Genomic DNA, 19,143 nt, shown 5'->3' with positions numbered 1-19,143 from the left:
CAACTACACACTGAAATCACAGGGAATACACAACACGTGCAAACAAGAAAAAAATAATATCAAACATGATATGTGGTTTCACATCAATCTGTGTTCATCACTCCCAGTTTAGCATTTTTAATCACATTTCATCCTCGCAAATATAAATACATGCAGCACATCATCGGGGTCTATATTTTAATATTTGTCCCATTTGTTGTCAGTCAATACTATAATTACAGAGTTTGCTTTTCATTCATTAGAATCTTATTTTTGTAAACAGAATAATTTGGGTGTAAAGATGATTGGCTTTTTTTCAGACCAAACTGATGAAAAGCCCCTGACAGAAGTGGTGACTAGTATTGGTAATTGGTGAGGCTGTCATTGACTGGGAAGCCAGACTTCAAGTCTTTGTCACAGAATATCACTTGTGTGTGTCCTTTTATAGAAGGAACACGGGGACAATGAGTACAAAATATTCTGAGGAGGGCACCTGTCCACCTGTCATTCTGGTCCACAGCCTTAGTAAAAACATGTTGTAATTTTACATTTGCCTTTTATTTTCACACCAATGGAAAAATAGTAAATGCCAAGAGCTGTTTATCACTCATTTACACTAACACACATTCTTACACTCAGTACAAAAACTCACAATATATACATCTCTATATATAGAAATAACTAGACACATACTAAAAATCTTGAATAAAAAATATTATATTTCAAAAACATACATATAAAAATGATTCAGTCGATAAACTTATGTGACAAATCTTCCAACAAGTCTTCCACAAACAACACCAGTTCTACCAAAAATATTCAACTGATGGAACGATCTAAGAAACAGTAGGGTTACATAAAAAAATAAAACCTAGGTGAAAAATAATGAGCCTGCACAGATCAGGTCAGAGGCCTCGCACTTCCCACAGCAGGATCTCATTATAAGCCACAGAGAAAAGAAGTGTCCCAGAGGGAGAGAACTGGCACGTCTGCAGTGAGTCGCTGTGCTGCAAGAAGTTCTGAAACCTGCCACTTGTTGACTTGATCAGCTTCAGCACTCGCTCTGATAAGACACGAGACACACAGCGAACAATTCATCACTGGACAGAAGCCAACCAATGCAGCTTTAATGTTTTTACTGGAACCATGTGACACATTTAAAATATAAGCAAACAAATAAACAAGAAAAAAACCCCTCAGCATTTACCATGTGATCCCACAGCTACAAGATGACTCTTAGAAGACAGGCTAATGCATGTGGCCCAGTGGGGCAAGGAAATCTTCTTGATTATCTGCAAATAAGAATAAAAACAGGCTTCACACACAGTCTGTCTGCAACATTTGCTTTGTATATGTTCATAAAAAATAAGAATAAAAAAAAAGAATCATACCAAGCACTAATGCAGTGAAGCAAAGAGAAAATGTACAGTGATACCTGTTTTTTAATGAGGCTATAAAAAGACAGCTCTTTCTCTACTCCATATCCGGTGTAAACCACCAGGCTGTGGTCTGCTGGGCAGAAGGAAGCCATGCTGGGTGGCAGGCTGTCACCCTACAACATATGGAAGGAGCAAAAATATTAGATGGAGACGGGTAAAAAAAAACAAAAAAAAACGATTGAGCTTTGTTTTTCTTTTTATTCAAAATGAAAAATGTTTATTAATTAACAAGAGAACTTAAACTCATCATATAAATATGCCTGATGTAGCCACACAGACTCATTTTCATCTGCAGTCGTTGGCTGGTTGATAGCATATTAAATTCATCAACAAAACCAAACAAACAGAGCCATGTGAGCAGAATTAAAGACAGAAACACATGTAACATAAAACACATACCCAATATTAAAGATCAGATACTAAAATCTCTTGATGAGTTCAGTGACATTATTTAATATCATATATCATATTTATCCAAAAATCACGGTTTTACAGATTTAGAGAAAGAGTTTTCTTGAGGCATATTTTACAGTCACCTCTGGAAAGCGCTCTGGTTGTGTGTTTAATGTACTCATTAAGAGGAGGAGGAGGGGCAGAAGAATCCTGCTTCTTGGTTTTAACATATAGATACATCATCGTATCATCAGCATATTATCAGCTCATCATTGTGTCATCTGGCACATTACAGTAGGAGGGCAGTTAATTTTTTTAAAACTTTTTTTCTAATATTTTTTCCCTTCCACTGTACAGAGCAACGCAATCTTTTGTTTACAGCGCACTACTCACTAATGCATACCGTGAAATGGGCGGGAGCAGGAAATGACAGCCAGTCTAGCAGATTGCACTTGTCCTTCATCCAGTCGGCAGCCCACACACTGACACGCCTGTCAGCGCTCGTGGCCAACCACAGGTCATTTCCTTCCAGCCCAAAATTTTTACACTGGGGACGAGAAGATAAAAGTGTGAGAAAGGTACTGATGAAAGAAAAATGGTTTTAAGTATCACAAAAGTTAGAGCTTGCTTTTAAATAGTTTCACACAGGATCATTAACTCTGTAGCTAATACATTTCAGAAGCGGGGATTATTGTGCATAATGAGTTTTCAGTGTCAGCAATGAAACGATGTTCGACACTTGGGACCAAAAAGAAAGAAAGAAAGAAAAAAAAAACAACGAGTGGGGGTTCACTGATGAATTTTAGTGTTTCTGTCACTGATTAATACTGACTATAGAGTTTATTACCAGTTCACATTTATATCTTCAGCTTCATTTTCACACATGCAGTGGGATTTGCAGACATTACCCAGAGGAGTGACAATGCACATGCCCAAATGAATCAGACCTCACTTAGCACAAACTCTATGTGATGTCCAGTTAAGCCCATGTGTCAACAGCAAGTGTGTGGGTTATGTGTCCTGCCTGCACGTTGTACCTAGATCAGTGTCGCGGCAGGTGTGAGAACGTGTGCTGTGGGGTCTACGAGCAACATGTGAGACTAAGTCTCTGAGGAACTTTAAACTTAAGGATGAATATATCCAAAAAGGAATGATTCAGAACACTGTTTTGATTCTGTGACTGGTTCTATCGAAACGACCTCAGCTGCAGGTTGTTTATATATCATTTTCATATATATTTTTTAATCTCTTGTGGTTGTTCTGACTTCAGCAAACTGACCTGTTCATTCACACACTGGATTGTTGTGATCATCGCTCCTTTGTGGTCCTTTATGACTCGAATAGTTGCTCCATTTACCGGGCTGCTGACTGCTACCAGACCATTCTTCCCGGCTGAAAGGATCACATGACCTGTAGAGGGGGGGGGGGACAAAAAAAAGTTCCAAAGCTAAAACTGGATGAAACATTAAATTTTACTGCCAGAACAGTAATGCACAAATGAGCCTTGAGATTCAAGAGCAAGTCCTTCCTGTGAGTATTTTCACTGAACAAAGTGACGTAGCCGAAATATATTATCACACTCTTATTCCTGCAAAGCAGATAAAATGTAAATACACTACATTCAGCTCTCCTCTCTCACCATTAGCTGAGTACTGGATGGCAGAGATAGCCACGTGATGGGGATGCAGCTTCATCTCCATCTCTGTTGAGGCGAGCCGAAAGATCCTTACAGTCCCGTCACTGTATCCCGCAGCCACGTACGTGCTGTCTGCACTGGAAAAAGGGCTCCAGCACACACAGTCACAAGCCTGATGAAGACATGAAACAAATGCATGAGCTGCTTATTAATTTTCAGCTTCAATAATTCTGTGATATTACTGAGATTAGCATTGATATCAATGTGTTCATTACAGTTTTGCTTTGATGCGTGAAAATAAGTTGGTATAGAAAGTATCCAACACAATGCTTGTGGCAAAATCCCCTTTGAGTGTACTCACTCACCTGGTTGAGCACCTGGAACTGCACCACCAGCTCATAGCTCAAGGTTGACCACACCCTCACGCTGCCGTCCTCGCTGCAGGTAGCAAAGTGGCTCTCGTCAAAGCTAAACACTACGTCATTCACCTGGAGAGCAGAGAACACACAGAGACGCAAGTGTTTTCTCTAGCCTGAAGATAACATTCAACAAGCAAACAGAGCATCCTCAGAGATCTTATTAAGACATTTCTGGAATTTTCTTCCTACAGGTTCTGCATATTTTTCACAACAGCCCGTTCTGTTGTATCAGGCGCAGATTATTATTGTGATTAATGCCTGCTGTGTATCTCTCTTAAGACAGAAAAAAGGCTTACAGAAATACCCCCCAAAATAAACAAGAGAACAGCTGTGGGAGGTCATTAAACCAGTGAGGCAGATAAACAGACAAATCAATATGTAAATTGAACGTGAATAACCAAAAGCAATGTCAAAGAATCATAGCGAAAAAAGAAGTATTAAATAAAAACTGATCTGATAATGTCAGGCTTTTCAGTCTACTCTTTGTGCTGCGGACAGATTGCACTTACTTAATGACAGGCAGCCTTTGAATTTCACAAAGAAACCAATTAACTAATGATTAAAGCCTTTAATAATTTAATATTTTCTGTTCCTCTGAACTCCAGGGAGTCATTTTTATGTTTTTGTCTTAGAACTACCAGAATCTCCAAGTCTCTAATGCTTTATAATCATTTAAGTGTTAATTTTGTTGATGCCTGTTATTTCTTTACTTTATCATTTTCCCCTGTTCAAACAGGATTATGGACTCTATCTATTAGCAGGAGAGGCAGAGTGGCAGTAAGGTTTTCTGCTGAGTATAAAAGAGATGATGGTGGGCTAATTTATTTGAAATGAAGTGGAAATGATTAATAGTCTTCAACATCTGAGCTTGAAGCACTTTAGATTCTTATCATACATGGACTGGATCTGTGAGGGGTAAAATCAGCTGGTTGGATTGATTATACCTGCAGCTATACAATTATAAAGAAACATTTTCTAAATGAAAAAGGAAAAGGTTGTCAAGTCAAGTCAGCCCACAAGAACATTATTATTTCTGTGTCATGAGCTAATGATTCCTAAATGTCACACTGGTACCTTAGTTTTGTGGCCGCTGACCAGTCGGATGTTGCTGTTATCTGACCAGTTGATGTACCAGAGGGTTCCTGCCGTGGTTCCAACGATGCCCATGTCCATTGTGTTATCGAACGATGCACTCACTGTTGCCCCATCCAGCATTATCTCTTGCTCCAACACTACTGCTGTCCCACTGAAGCACAGACAGAGGTGCTCATAAGCACTGATCCACCATTAAAATAGAGACAAGTCTGTTTTATTCTTTACCTGGTTCTTAATGTTTAAAAAAACACGACAGAGCACTATGCACAGAAAGAGGTCAGCTTATAAGTGAACCAAGAAGTGAAAAAGAAATCTGCATAAATCCTTTCTCATTTTTTTGTTCTTATTCATAACACAAATAACACTGCTCACTATTAGAGACAGACAGCCAATGACAACCGCTTTATTAAGCACATTTTAAGACAACCGCCCAGATAACTTATTTTCATGAAGACAGAGGACAGAAAACAGACCTAAAGTGAAAAGGGGTGGGGGGCGAGTTGGCCCATGGTGAAGGAGAAGTAGTCATAAAATGTTCTGCAAATGTGGAAAATATTTCAAGACTCTATCCGATGATGACAACAAGCTGGCTGAGAGAATGGCAAGTATGTGCAAAACAAATCGAATGTCAGCCAACTTGAAGAACACTAAATTTTAAACATGGTTAATTTACAAGTTTCTCTTACTTGCACATTTCCACATGGGTTATTTTACCGTGCTCACACCTTCAGTATTCTTCTCTTGACTTACAATATTGAATCGGAGGAAAACTGGCAAAAACTGTCCATAACCTGTGAACTTTTTACCTTTTACTTGGTTGTTTTGCACACACTTGACAAACATCTTCTCTTTCTAACGCTTTCCCCCTCTTCTAGAATTAAAGAGACCTCTGGGATGAGAGATGAAAGATCTTCAGGAATCAAAGATGACCATTTCTCTTCTTTTCTAGAGTTCAAGTCGACCACGACCTGACACAGACTTATGCTCTTCTACCCATTATTTACAAGTCAGTAATATAAAAATATCAAAATACAGAATTGCCTGTAAATACACGCTATGATTATGTGATTGCTCCTGCAACATACACCCAGACAGTGCAATGGATGAAAGCAGTAAAACAGTTAAACATTATTTACCTTTTGCAATGTATTCTCGTTAGTAAACTGACTGAGGATTGTATATTTGTATTAATGAGATGATATAATGAGACAGGAGGGATCATTCAAAATTGAGCAACAGACCTGTCTTCCACACCTCTGCCCTTTTCCTCAGCCTTCAAGCTCTGAACCGCTTCTACCTCCCACAGTCGCAGCCAGCGGGTGTTGCTGCCTGTGAGGAGGCGGTTCCCTCGACACAGCAGCACACCTACACCAAGAAAACACATCAATTCAGTTTCCTGTGGCAGAAGCTGTATATCCAAGATATCTCTATCTAAGCTGCACTAGTGATGTTGTTGTGTTTTTTTTCCTGTGTGGTTAAATGTCATGCTATCATGAACACATGGGGGATTTTGCCTATTTGTACCAATTTCTCCTTCGTCGGCTTCCCAGGTCATTAAGCAGCACTGCGTTCTAACATCCCAGGTGCAAACATGTCCTCGGTTTGTGCCGGTGAACAGGAAGTTATCCATGTGGTAGCAGAGAGCCGTCAGCTCCACATCACCCACCTCTGCTGGTGTGTTCACCCTCTGGACCTACATGGGTAAAGAAAAAGTCAATCTTCATGTAAATAAAGTAAAATCTTCACCCACTCCAAAACTAAATGCATTTCTTTTACATTTAAATATATGCTTAACACATTTTAAACCAATATATGCCTATAGCTAGACTAAAGTTTCTTGGCAAATTAGCAAATTCTAATGACGGCTATATTATGTGGCCCAAAGCTCCTGATCAGGTAAGAAAATCTCATTTTGTGTTTGTTTGTGAATTTTTTTGTGGTCATTAACCTTGAGGTCTGCATCCTGGCCCTGTGTGTGGATAAAGCAGAAGTATACCCCATCGGTGCCCACGCAGGCCATTTGACTGGCTGCTGACGGGCTGAAAGCAGCATCGTGGATTGGTCCTGATACCCTTACACTTGACAGCATCTGGAAGTTCCTACTGCTCCACAGAGCCACTTCCGGGTCAGAGAAGTCTCCTGTGTAATGGTGAATAATCACAAGCCAGTAGCAGTTATACGATTTGCAGCTGATGAGACGATTGCTGTCAGCTACTTTATCAAGTATAATACGGTACAAACACAAAGAAAAGAAAACTTCAACTGCAATCGGATACAACACTGACCAACAGAGAGAAAGAAACGATCATCCCTGGAAAACGCAAGACACTGGACGGCGCCGCTGTGGTAGGAGACACTGCGACGACACGTTCCACTCTGGACGTCCCAAATGGAGATAAGGCTCCTGCTGGAGTTAGTGCCACCAGCCGATGCTATAGTCTGAGAAAGAGATAAAGACACAAACAACGCAATACACAGTTGATTCATATTGCTGACAGTTACATCATATAGCTCTCAGTGATGGTAGTATTACACTCTATGGAAAAAAACAAATGACTCTCACATTGTTGTGGAGGAATTTTGACCTACTTTACAACATTGCTTCAGTTGATTGAGGTTTGTGGGCATTTGTTTGTGCACAGCTCTCCAAAGGTCCTACTTGAGGTCAGGTTGAGGTCTGGACTGACCGTGCTATCGTGACGCTCTGATTACTTTCTATTTTAGTCATTCTGTTGTAGATTTGATGCTGTGCTTGGGATCATTTCAGCCAGGCTGTAGCTGCTGTCCCCACATTTGACCCTAGAATAATTTGATAAAGTTCATGGTCGACTCAATGACTGCAGGGTACCCAGGTTCCTCTGGCTTTTGTCAGGCCAAACAACAGTTGCCTTCTTGGATACAAAGCAAAAAAGTGTAATCTTTTAGAAACTTTTCATATAATACAACTCTAGTTCCTTATATGTGCATTCATTTTTAATTAAATATAATTATCAATCACCATTTGGTTGTGGTCACTTTCCCTCTCGTTTCTCTTTGATTTTACTAGAGAAGTCTTTTTATAATGACCAGGAGTGTTTAGTTTCAGCACACAACTAAAAAATGTGGTTATTTTGTACCTTGATCATAGCAGACCACACCTGATGCTCCACCAGTCATTTCATATCAGATAATATTTCAGATATCATACCTGTAGAGTTTGAGTACTGAGTTTCGAACTAAAAAAAAACTACCTGTGCATCATTTGTAACCGCAAGGCACGAGATCTCTTCTCTGTGGCCCTGCAAGTGTCTCTGACTTCCTGTATGAAGATCCTCCACGACCACCACACATCCGCAAGAGTATGCAAATAAACCTGCAATGGAAAATAACTGCTGGGTTTAAGCAATACTCAGTGGCTTGTTTTAAAAGCTGGTATGAGTAGAAAAGTGTTTAGTGCATTCATGTCAAAGTTGGAGTTTTACTTAAGTTTTAATAGTAGTACTCAGTGTGCTTTAGGTTGCTTTTATTTGTTTAATCAAGCTTAAGTTCATACCATAACTCTGATTTCACACAATATATTCAGCTTTTCTTTATGTTTTTCTTTCAGAATATCATCTTAACCTTGGTCGGGGCTCCACACCATGTTGCCACGCCCATTGCCATTGTAGCCAATCACTGCTTTGAGCTTTATGCCTTCTTCTTGTGCTTCTGGAGCTACAACAGACTAGAAGAGAGAAGACAATAAGACAGGACAGCAAATCTACAGAAGCATATTTTGGCTGCAGTCTCTGTTTACCTGATCAAGTGATGATGTCTTGAAACGTGGGATAAAGTGCTTGTAACAATCTGGACGTACTGGCTTCTTTTGTTTCAACTCAGCTGAAAGGCAAAATGGCACCAATTTAAAAACAAAACAAACAAGCAAAAAAGCAGAAAAAGTTCAACAACAACAGAATTTATAATACCAAAAAAACACCACAAAAACATTGCATTTACAAGTGTCCATATAACTGCTATTTAGGGGAGAACCATTGATCAGGTCTGTCACTTTGAGGAAGGAGACAGCAGGTCTGGGATCAGAGGAAAAACCTGAACCAGTCTCTGGTGCTGTTGCAGTTGCGATTGTCTTTGCTGGGGTGTTACCACAAGAAGACGAGGACCCCAAAGCTGAGTGAGACAGAAAAAAACTGGTGCTTTAAAAGCAAACTTGACTGTATTAAATTCACAGATTATATGACAAAGACTATTAATGGCAGTAACTCTAACAACTAAAAATATACAAACAGATTGGCTTATCAGTTTCTCAAAGCAAACCATCAGCATATATTCCAAGTTTGATCAGCTAATCATACAGTCCACCACAGACAGGATCTACAAGCGAAAGCAAACAAACAAAAACAAATTTACCTCGGTGGCCAACCCGGTCAATGCTGCTGATGTCCAGTCGCGGTGGTGGTGAGGAGGGGAGCGGCGCCGTCTTTCGAGGCATACCGTTGGAAAATTGTATATCATCAACTTCAGCGTCTGTTAAGTTGTTACATAAAATTGCAAGACCAACTATTTATTTCAAATTCGTAAAAGCAAAAGGATGAGATGCATTTTGCATCATTAAAGCAAGACTGAACTGGAGCAAACTAAATATGTCACCTGGTTTCGGAGCTGAAGCGTAGCTTATTTTGAAAGGCGAGCTGTGAGTGAAGACAGAGACAAATAAATATGAACCAATATAGGTTATGAACATTTGTTAAGAAGACTCAGAGTGATTATTACCAACTGTGAGCTGAAGAGTTTACAGGATTTGCCAGGAAGTCCCAAAGAAATATGGCGTCCCCGACTGAGATCACTCCCAGTTGGTCAGGGGTGAAGCTAAGCTGGCGAATAGGATGACTGTGGCCTATGAACATCTGGTAGAAATAAACACATTTTAACTTCACAACATTAACTCCTAAAACATCAGCCTCCTACTACTGTCTGTTATCTACAGCTGACATACTTTCTACAATCCTCATCAATAATAACGCAATGTGAAACATTACTGTACAACTGTAACCACTCAATACTTGCACAAGTATAACTACATTATAGTATGTAGTATAGTATAATATTTATATAAGTATAAATATTTGGTTGCTTCCTGTACAAAACTGTCTCTTACTCTAGTGTCTCATTAATAGGTAGAAATTATATTGTAATTTAAAATAAAATACATTTAAATTTCATGTAATTATACTGATCATTATCATATATAATCATATTGAAACTACACCTTTTGTCATGAGCTGTATTGTAAAGTTTTACCAAGAGTCTAAGTTAGTCTTTTGTTGACTACCTGTGAGTTAATATCAAGCTGCATGTTATAATCCCACACTTTCACAGCGTTGTGTCCGGCTGTCAGCAGGAATCGACCATCGTCACTCACAGCCAGGGACGAGCAGTGGTGTTTATGCACTTTAGACAGCTGTCAGGACAGAAAAACAACACTCAGAAACAAACAGATATAAACTGTGTTCATAAAACTATAGAATAATATCTTAGTTACTATATTATGACATTTTTACAGACTTCTAAGCTTCTTTCTTGTAGCACCATATAGCTCCTAAGAGAACGCCAACCCTGGGCATCTCTTTGTTATTAGAAACATGTTTTTGTGGACTGTGCATGATCTCAATAACTGGTAAAAGGTAAAACTATACCTCTTTGCAATCCTTACACTTTAAGATTACTACTACTGAGTGAACAGGGCTACCTTTCAAATAGAAAAACTCTGTTTTTATGTTTTTTGACTAGTCTTTCTATCTCCTATGTTTCTGTCTTAAGCAAATACTCAGTCTTGGAACCACTCAACAAGTAATTTTTGGATTTCACGACAAAGCTCGGCAGTTACCTCTCGGAGGAGGCGGCCTGTCTTGGTGCAAACCCAGAGGATCTTGTTACCAGATGTGGCAACCAACAAGTGTTTGGTGGAGGCCGGAGGGAAGCAGACCTTCAGGGCAGAATCCAGACGGGGACTCTCTACATCCAAAATACTCACATCTACATGTAGCAGCTACAGAAGAAGTTATGTGTCAGTGTGGACAGCGTAAGACAGAAGAACCCAGACACTAACGCTCAAGGCGAAAAGTGCAGATTGTACAGTGTGAGAGTTGACCTCATCAAGAGTCCGTGCGTCAGCAACGGTGACAGTGTACTCCGAGGGACCGACAAAAGCCAGGCAGCGACTGTCGCTGCTTACTGTTAGCGCGTCTGGAGCACGCTCAGTGCCTCGAGCCACCACATTACCTAACCGAAAAGGTATAGAGTGTCAAGCCAACTTATATTTGTAATTTAAAATAGTCTAAGTAATTGACCATGTTCAAGCAAATAAAAAACAATATCTACATAACACAGTTGTTCCTAGTAGAAGTGCAATGAATGAAAATCAGCACTTAAACAAATAAACAAATGTTGGAGAAAAAACTAATCCAAAGGAAAAGCAAAGAGAAAAAAAACAGAGAAACACTTGACAAAAAATAACAGCTTTTAAGCTTTGTGGGCAGAAAAATCCAACATGTGGCTCTGCAGCAGCCTGCAGCAGAGGGTAGATAGACATAAGAGTTCAGTTTAACTACACTTTTTCTAAAACTAATAACCAAACTAAAAGTCTGGTTTAAGCATTATCTCATAGGCTTTTAAAATTAAACAGTACATGTTATGGCACAGTGAGTTATTCACATTTGATGCAGGAAAGTTCTACTTATGAGTAACATATGGTGTACTAAGAATAACTTAAAGTGGTTGTTTGTATACATACACACAACTTTGATGACACTGTGCTCTTCCTCAGAGGAGTTATAAAGTGCCAGAGACCCCTGTGAGTCGGCGCTGTACATGAACTCGCCGTCTGGAGAAAAGGCAAGACCCACCACTTCACCTCTATGCTGCCTGTGTAAAAATAAATAAATATAAATTGAAAAAGCTTCTTCACTGCCACCGGTGCCGACTCCGGGCTAGTTAAAACGTACTTATGATCAGCCAGCAGCTTGGCACTGGAGATTGCAAAGACTCTGACCATGCCAGAGCTGAAACCACAGGAGAAGATCTGCTCCCCCGGATGGAAGGCTACAGAGCAGGGGCTGTCTTCCGACACAAAATCATACAGCTGAACACAAGACAAGAGAAACATTGATCTGATTAATAAATGTGCTACTGGTAATGGGGACAGTTTCTGTATATTCGTTTTCCTTTTTAGTTGGACCTGGTGGAGGGAATCCATATTCCAGATTCGCACTGTGCCATCAGAAGAGGCTGTTGTGAGATGCTGATGAATGCCGTCGACGCTGAAGCCGAGCACAGTGTCTGTATGTGACCTCATCAGTGTGTTGTAACCACGGCTGCTCACATCAAGGAAGCCCAGGTTACCGGTAGAGGTGGCAGCTAGGACGCGAAGGCTGTCAAATGAGATTAGCGCCATGCTCACAGGTCCCTCGTGCTCTGGAAAAAATACAAATAATGTACATAGCCGGCTATTTTTAAACAGCCCAGGATCACCAACAGTTAGCCACACTAACAGCAGAAAATGCCGTAGCTGCTGTACTCCTTGATGGAGAGCCTGTAGAGGTGAGCTGTGGCTGCCTGGGTCCACAACTTCAAATCCGCTCATACACCAAAACTCCTGAAGATGGAAACTGAGTGTATCGGGTTCACAGATTTCTCATATCAGGCAAATACTGCGCATACTCTTAAGTTAAACAGCACTGAAACAGAGAGTACACTTACAGCTTAGCTTAACCTCATCCATCCATCTACAATGTCATAAAAGTAGTGAGAATGTTTTAATATAGTTATCTAATGTGTGTCTATAACATTAGTTAAGTCAGAAAGGCCTGAGAAACAAAAACAAAAATAAATCTTACCCATACAAGCTCTAAATATTCATCACCTAAAGATTAAATCGCTGTCTCTGGTAACTGTTAGCTACAGGTGAATGTTAGGCCATCTCATGACTGTGCCTACCAGCTTCCAGGAAGACTGTAGAAAAATCAAAGGGCCAGAGCCGCAGGAAGCCATCTTCAGAGCCTGTGGCGCAGAATGATGAGGACACACTGATGCTGTTGATGGCAATGCCTGGACCTGGGATGGGACGAACACAGTCACATTATGGTCGTTTGACTTATTTAATCATGTAAATTATCAAATGTTAAATTGAAGACATAAGTTAAGTTTAGATAATATCACCTGAAGAGAAACACGACTGTAAATTCTAACAACCCACCTGTATTAAAAGTCCATTTCTCTCTGCGGTCAGCATGTTGCGTCAGTGCAGGTAACAGCCTCCTCACGTTTTTAATAACAACGGTGCTGTAGTCTATTTCAAAGATATGCCCACTCCGAGTGCTGGCGTATCTATGGTGAAGAAGTTACAGAGCAAACATGTTCAGTGGAGTCAGATTAGTTTCACACTTTTCCTGAAGTTAAGAAGTGCTGCGTGCTGATTTGTTCGCTCACAGTGTTCGATCATCAAGATGCTGCTCGTCAGAGTTTCCCTCCTCAAAGGCCACATCTGTGAAATCCAGTGTTTGGTATTCATCCAGGTTGACTGGACAGGAACGCAGTGTGCCATTCCGCACTCGCCACAGACGAATATTTCCCCGACCACATGACACCATCCTAAAAGCAGCACACTTGCAGATTATCCCATTGTCTCCATTCTCGACTACACTGCGATACACTTAATTTTTCACACATTGCTTCTGCATTTTTATTTGTTTTTAATAAATAATTAATGGCAGAGTGTACTGTTGGTCATCTGAGGTTGAATTGTTATAAATGATGAGTCGATATGAAAAACCTTAGCACTGACAGAGGGTGTACTTTCTGTTTGGTTGAAACTGTCCTTGCAGAATATCTCACTCCACAATGAAGTCTTCATTCTTTGGCTCTTCCTCACAATCTTTGCACGCCTGCATTTAAATCTGATAAACCTTCACCTGTTTGCAGCTTATGAAGAGCTTCACAAGATCCACATGATGTCAGCTCTAGAGATCAAACTGATCAACCTTCAGAGGGCAGTGTCCTCAAAGCTTCCAACAGCTGAGAGAGTGCCAATCCATTCGTTGCAGACTAATAGCATGATGCCATACAGTATGGTAGAATGTGTGATTTAACATTTACACAAGTACAAATGGTAAAACACACATATGCAGTACGGAGGGTACCTTGTATCGTCAAAGAAGGCGACCTTCATGGTGTGAATGTCCACATCTGTGTGCGTTTTGGCCAAGATGGACACCTCTCCACCTTTGCTAACATTCAGTGTGTTCCACACCACCACCATCTGTAAAACAACACACAGGAGCAATCACCCGACAGCTTTGCAGAATCAGACTCCAACAAGAAGAGCCATTTATAGCCTGATAAAAATAAAGTGGGTCAGTTTGGGTTAATAATATCAAAAGCTTCTTAGAATTGTTTTATCTTGATCTAACGACCTCTGTGACTCTACATCTAGAGATAATTCTTTTCATATAAGGCCTTGGATTTTCATAAGATTTGAATTAATGGAACTCACTGTTTTATTGTGCTTATCTTTACCAACTCCACAGAGAATGCCACCGCCGTAGGAGAAGCTTCAAAATAGGAAGAGATGAATAGAAGAAAACTCTAATTTAGCAAAACAAGGTTTTTAACAAACGTACACGTTATTGTTCTGTGTGATTGCAGTCTGTTACCTAAGACAGGATAATGAATGTGCATGAGTCCTGAACATGGCCACACAGTTTGCTTTGTGATAGTTCCACACCCGAACTACACTGTTGTTGCCAGTTTGCGCTGAGGCCAGGAGGGTTGTGTTGCCATTAAAAGCCAGCGCAGACACCTACAAAGACACCAAGTGTAATACTGAATTTTAAGTATCTTATTTTGGATGTTTCACATTGCTGAGTTGGAGCAGCACACCGGATCACATTTACTTTATCGGTGTGGCCGATGAAGAATCTCTGCTGGTTAGAGGATATCTTCATAGAGATGATAATTGCATGGCACGGATACACCACTTCATCGCCTGATTTGGACCACAGGGCCTACGGTGCAATGAAGTGCAGCTATTAATATTTTTTTCAGGATTGATGGTTATGTGTTTTATTTAGGGGTTTAATTCCAGAGGACCATACACATTTAAAAGTAGCTCCTCCAAAGCCGATGATTCGATTGAGCCTGAGAATCGGATCTGGCAGCAGCTTCTAAAAGAAAGAGCAGGTAAAAAACAAAAACAAATGCTAAGATTTTAGAAACAAACCACATCCTGGCGGCTGTTTTCGTTTTCATCTTCACCCTTTTACCTGCTGTTTGGCTTCTCTGGACAGTGACAGACCCACGGGCTGAGAAACAGGAGTGCACACAAACTGGAACATAACAAGGTCGACATGTTTTCTCAAGCTCACACACAACTGTACAAAGAGCACCGAAGGCCAAATACAGAAAAAAGTACAAAGAATGGAATGTGCTATATAACAGGGCATCTTAAGCTTGCACATTTATTTTAACAGGAGGACTGAAGCATCACCTCTTCTTCACTTTCTTCCCCGTGTTTGCTCAGGCCTTCATCAGCGTGCACATACACATGAACTCCACCATCATCAGGCTCAGAAGGCGGCCTGGACGCGAATTTGTGTGAACCGGAGGATCCCAACAGGTCATTCTGGTGAGTGGAGACTACACCCAGCTCAGGTATGCTGGCCACCACAGGGGTGTTATTTCTTGATAGCTAAGAAGAAAATAACATATATAAAAAAATGTATACTAAAACACAAATCATAAGCCACCTAATTATATACTTGGAGTGAAAACTGGTCCAATTGAAAGCTCTCTGCTTGGACTAATTTCTTCTTACTTGTGTGTCTATATGTGTAAAAATGACAACCAGTACAGCAAATGCTCTCACAGTATTTTTACTAATGACCGTCTGAAGTGAGAAATAAGGAAAAAGGGGCTTTTAAAAGTGGTCTGGTTACATCTGGTTACAATACAGGTGTTTAAATCTGTTTTAAAGGGGTGAGAAAACAGTTCATTTGGTCAGAGTGACTGGTTGTGATGTTGCACTGTTACTGCACATGATTCAGATGTTTGCCCGTACTGACTGTCAGCTGTATTTTTTTCCTTCACGTGTTAAATGTAATATTTATTGTAATTTATGCCGCCCTCTTGGCCTGGTCTCTCTTTAAAAAAGGATTCTTAATCTCAAAGATACATATTTCCTTTATTTATCCAGGTAAAAGTATCTGTACTAGGCAAGGCAAGGCAAGTTTATTTATATAGCACAATTCAACAACAAGGTGATTCAAAGTGCTTTACAGAGACATTAAAAACAAAAACAAATAAAAAGCACGATTACTAGTCACTATTACTATTACGATTACTAGTCACCATGGAAGGAAAAACGTGCTAAATATTATCAGTCTTACTAATTTTGGGTTGGTGAGCTGGTGGATGAGGGACACACGATCTTGAACTGGTTTGCTGAGGCTGGGAGTAGACCCTGAAGAATACAATGGAAAATGGAAACCAGTCATCTACAATACATTACTACTGATATTATTACCTTGATGACCAAAAACTCCTCAGATTCCATGAATCAGGCATGTAATATTGAGCCAGTAGTTTCATTTTCTTTGAGTTAAGACTTAATTTAACACCAGAAAGAAAGAACTGATTTAAGCATAATTGTGTTTTGAGGTGAGGCGAGTGTCCTTTTCATTACTTACGACGCTCTGACTGTGGGTTGCCTTTCTGAATGGAGTCAAATGGTAACTTTGTTCCTTCAGAGGGAAACCTGTTGGGTTAGGAAAAGACTTTGTAGCAGTGGTAAAGGCAGATAACCATCTGTATTAAATCAATAATAATTTAGGCTGCAGATAGGCTGTAAATACTTCTGAAATCATAGCAAAAGGAAAAATCCACCCTTAAGACAGTATTCAAGTACATGTCCACATATTGAGAGCCTAAATGACTTTGCAAACAAAGAAGTTGTTGATATGGATTACAAATATTCAGCTTGGCTATGAGACTAATCTTTAGCACTGTGCACCAAAATTTCAGTTTTTGTATCAAGAAAAGTGTTTTTTCTGGACTTTGTCTTAAACTGAATATCTATAGCTGTACCTGATGTAATCATACAGGTCATGCCAGGAGCCTCCCTTGGGCACAGGAAATGACATCTCTCTGGGTATGGCACCTGTTCCCTGAGACGAGGTCAGACCCATTAACTTAGCTTGACTGAAGGAAACTCCTGTTAAAAGATAATAACAATGAATGTGCAATGATTGGGTTAAAGATTTTAAAAGCTTCAACATGTGTGTCTATGTGCAGCTGTATTTCATCATCTTTGCTTGTTGAATTGACTGGTTTTGCATTTTTCTGTTCAGAAACACAGAAAAACACTGTCCAGCTTTCTTTTTCATAACTTGATCTGGCCTTTAATTATAACAATTAAAAAAAATATATAGGTACATTTTAGCCTTTTGCTCGTTAGCCATTTTAAACGAAAAACAACCAACAACTCTCTAATACAGAAACTAACTGCACATATAAAGTATACACATACACAATAAGACGTCCATTGTTTGAAAGTCTTTGCCCTCACCTGGGTCTAGCAGTAAGTCACTGGTAAACATGTTTTTCACTGTCATGTTGGCACATAACTTGATGTTCTTCAGGTGACTGTAGGAGCGGCTGATGTAGTCAGAAAGCGTGAGCTGCAGGTCCAGCATCAGACACGTCCAGCGCACTGATGTAGGAGCTGGACCCACCAAACCTATATCAAATAAAAATGTGTGATTTTTACAAAGTAACAGTCCCTCTGTATTAAATATGAATACTTTTATAGGATTTCTAAGAGTCCACAAGCTCATTAAAAAAGCGTCTGAGGGCATAGCTCAAGTAAGCAGTAGGGTTGTTTTCTCATAGACTTTGATACAAAAGCAGAGATGGGGCTTCTTTATGCAACCAAACTGACACCCCTCTAAGTCAGCCCTTAGAAATAATGCTGATTTTAGGCATTTCTGCATTTGCTTAACTTTTTAGATCCTTCTTATACAATCTGTGCACATACTGGAAATGGATTAAGTATACCAGGCACCATGGGTGTGCATAGTTTTTACCCCGTCTTGCAGATTTAGCTGTGTTTTCATAAACTGAATCCTTTGCAGCTCCACACAGGAAAGGAAACTGAAGCCATGTAGCTGTGGACTTGAACTCTTTGAACATGTTGGAAAAGGAGATACGGACTACCTGGCCCTCCTATAAAACACAGAATGTAAGAAAGAGGGAAAGCAGTCTTGATTTCTCTGAGCAAAAATGAATGATATGAATAATGGATCATGCAGCCAAATAAGGGATGATACCCCTGCAGCGACATCCAGGTGGACCACAAAGTATTTGCCGGGGGTCGGCCTGAAGAGGAGGTAGAAGAAGCGTCCTGTCAGCCCCAGGGACTGGCTGCTGTTTTTGGGAAGCAGGATGTAGCTGTTGGCAGGAACAGGTCCCCTGATCCTGAACACCGGACACTTCAGTGTCTTATCCTGAGAGACGCAATGTTGGGCAAAACATTTCAACAATTACAATTCTATTGATCTTTAGAAAAACTAATTCTCAACCTGTGTGAGGAGACAAACTAGTCTCTACTGATTTCATAAGGGTAATTCAGGCAGTGTAGTGCGTACAAAGTTACCGTGTATGCTGACACATCCCCCTCTTTTGCCGACCTCTTCCACTCTTCAACTCGGACATATTTGAATATGTTAACGTAGGGATGCTGCCAATCTGCACAATTAGAAAAGCTGGAGTTAGGTTTAACTAGTTATTAACAACGTTTAACTCTCGTTTAAAATCACGGTTTCAGTCTCTCGGTCTTTGTTGTTGTATTTTATATGGATTTCATTCAAACCTTTAAAGTGCACTTTACCTTTGTAGGCCATTGATAAATGCAGCAAACAGAAAATCCACCTGTTGATATCCCAGTCTGGAAGTTAGCTAGCAAGCAGACAGTTAACTAAATAACCGGGAAAGTTCCTTCTGCCTTCTCCGGAGCTCAAAGCAAAACATAACCTTTTATTGTTCACATCATAAGATGCGGGGTTTTCCAGTTTTCCCGGTACCGTGTAAACAGCAGCTCGTTCAACTGTACATATCAAAGCTGTTATTTGCTTCCCGCTCCAGCCTCCGCCGTTGC

The 19,143-nt window shown here is 40.1% G+C and overlaps 1 protein-coding gene across 3 annotated transcripts; it reads right to left on the bottom strand.

Annotated features, from left to right (window-relative positions):
• Window positions 1-197: 197 nt before the first annotated feature.
• On the bottom strand, window positions 198-19,133 carry wdr90 (WD repeat domain 90). Of its 3 annotated transcripts, none has more exons than XM_063481392.1 (43): window positions 18,877-19,133; window positions 18,643-18,734; window positions 18,317-18,493; window positions 18,074-18,212; window positions 17,557-17,727; window positions 17,076-17,202; window positions 16,679-16,746; window positions 16,379-16,452; window positions 15,481-15,681; window positions 15,257-15,319; window positions 15,089-15,157; window positions 14,888-14,998; window positions 14,648-14,793; window positions 14,488-14,545; window positions 14,135-14,253; window positions 13,425-13,586; window positions 13,192-13,322; window positions 12,933-13,049; window positions 12,175-12,410; window positions 11,942-12,078; window positions 11,731-11,861; window positions 11,089-11,219; window positions 10,825-10,986; window positions 10,270-10,398; window positions 9,711-9,844; window positions 9,588-9,628; window positions 9,348-9,464; window positions 8,937-9,107; window positions 8,737-8,819; window positions 8,562-8,664; window positions 8,192-8,313; window positions 7,247-7,400; window positions 6,910-7,100; window positions 6,486-6,654; window positions 6,203-6,326; window positions 4,941-5,112; window positions 3,813-3,935; window positions 3,451-3,619; window positions 3,091-3,221; window positions 2,215-2,358; window positions 1,415-1,531; window positions 1,187-1,271; window positions 198-1,042 (listed from the first exon to the last, which is right to left on the bottom strand). In XM_063481392.1, exons 1-43 carry the CDS (start codon window positions 18,887-18,889, stop codon window positions 885-887), a joined length of 5,472 nt encoding a protein of 1,823 aa, XP_063337462.1. In that variant the 5' UTR covers window positions 18,890-19,133; the 3' UTR covers window positions 198-884. The 3 variants fall into 3 exon arrangements, with proteins under 3 accessions (XP_063337462.1, XP_063337463.1, XP_063337464.1); XM_063481393.1 differs by having other exon boundaries at window positions 8,970-9,107; XM_063481394.1 differs by having other exon boundaries at window positions 9,030-9,107.
• Window positions 19,134-19,143: the final 10 nt, after the last annotated feature.

The sequence above is a fragment of the Pelmatolapia mariae genome, linkage group LG8, assembly GCF_036321145.2.
Source record: "Pelmatolapia mariae isolate MD_Pm_ZW linkage group LG8, Pm_UMD_F_2, whole genome shotgun sequence".
NCBI lineage: Eukaryota > Metazoa > Chordata > Actinopteri > Cichliformes > Cichlidae > Pelmatolapia > Pelmatolapia mariae.
The sequence above is the reverse complement of the archived record's forward strand: the minus strand, read 5'-3'. Positions and strand labels throughout refer to the sequence as shown.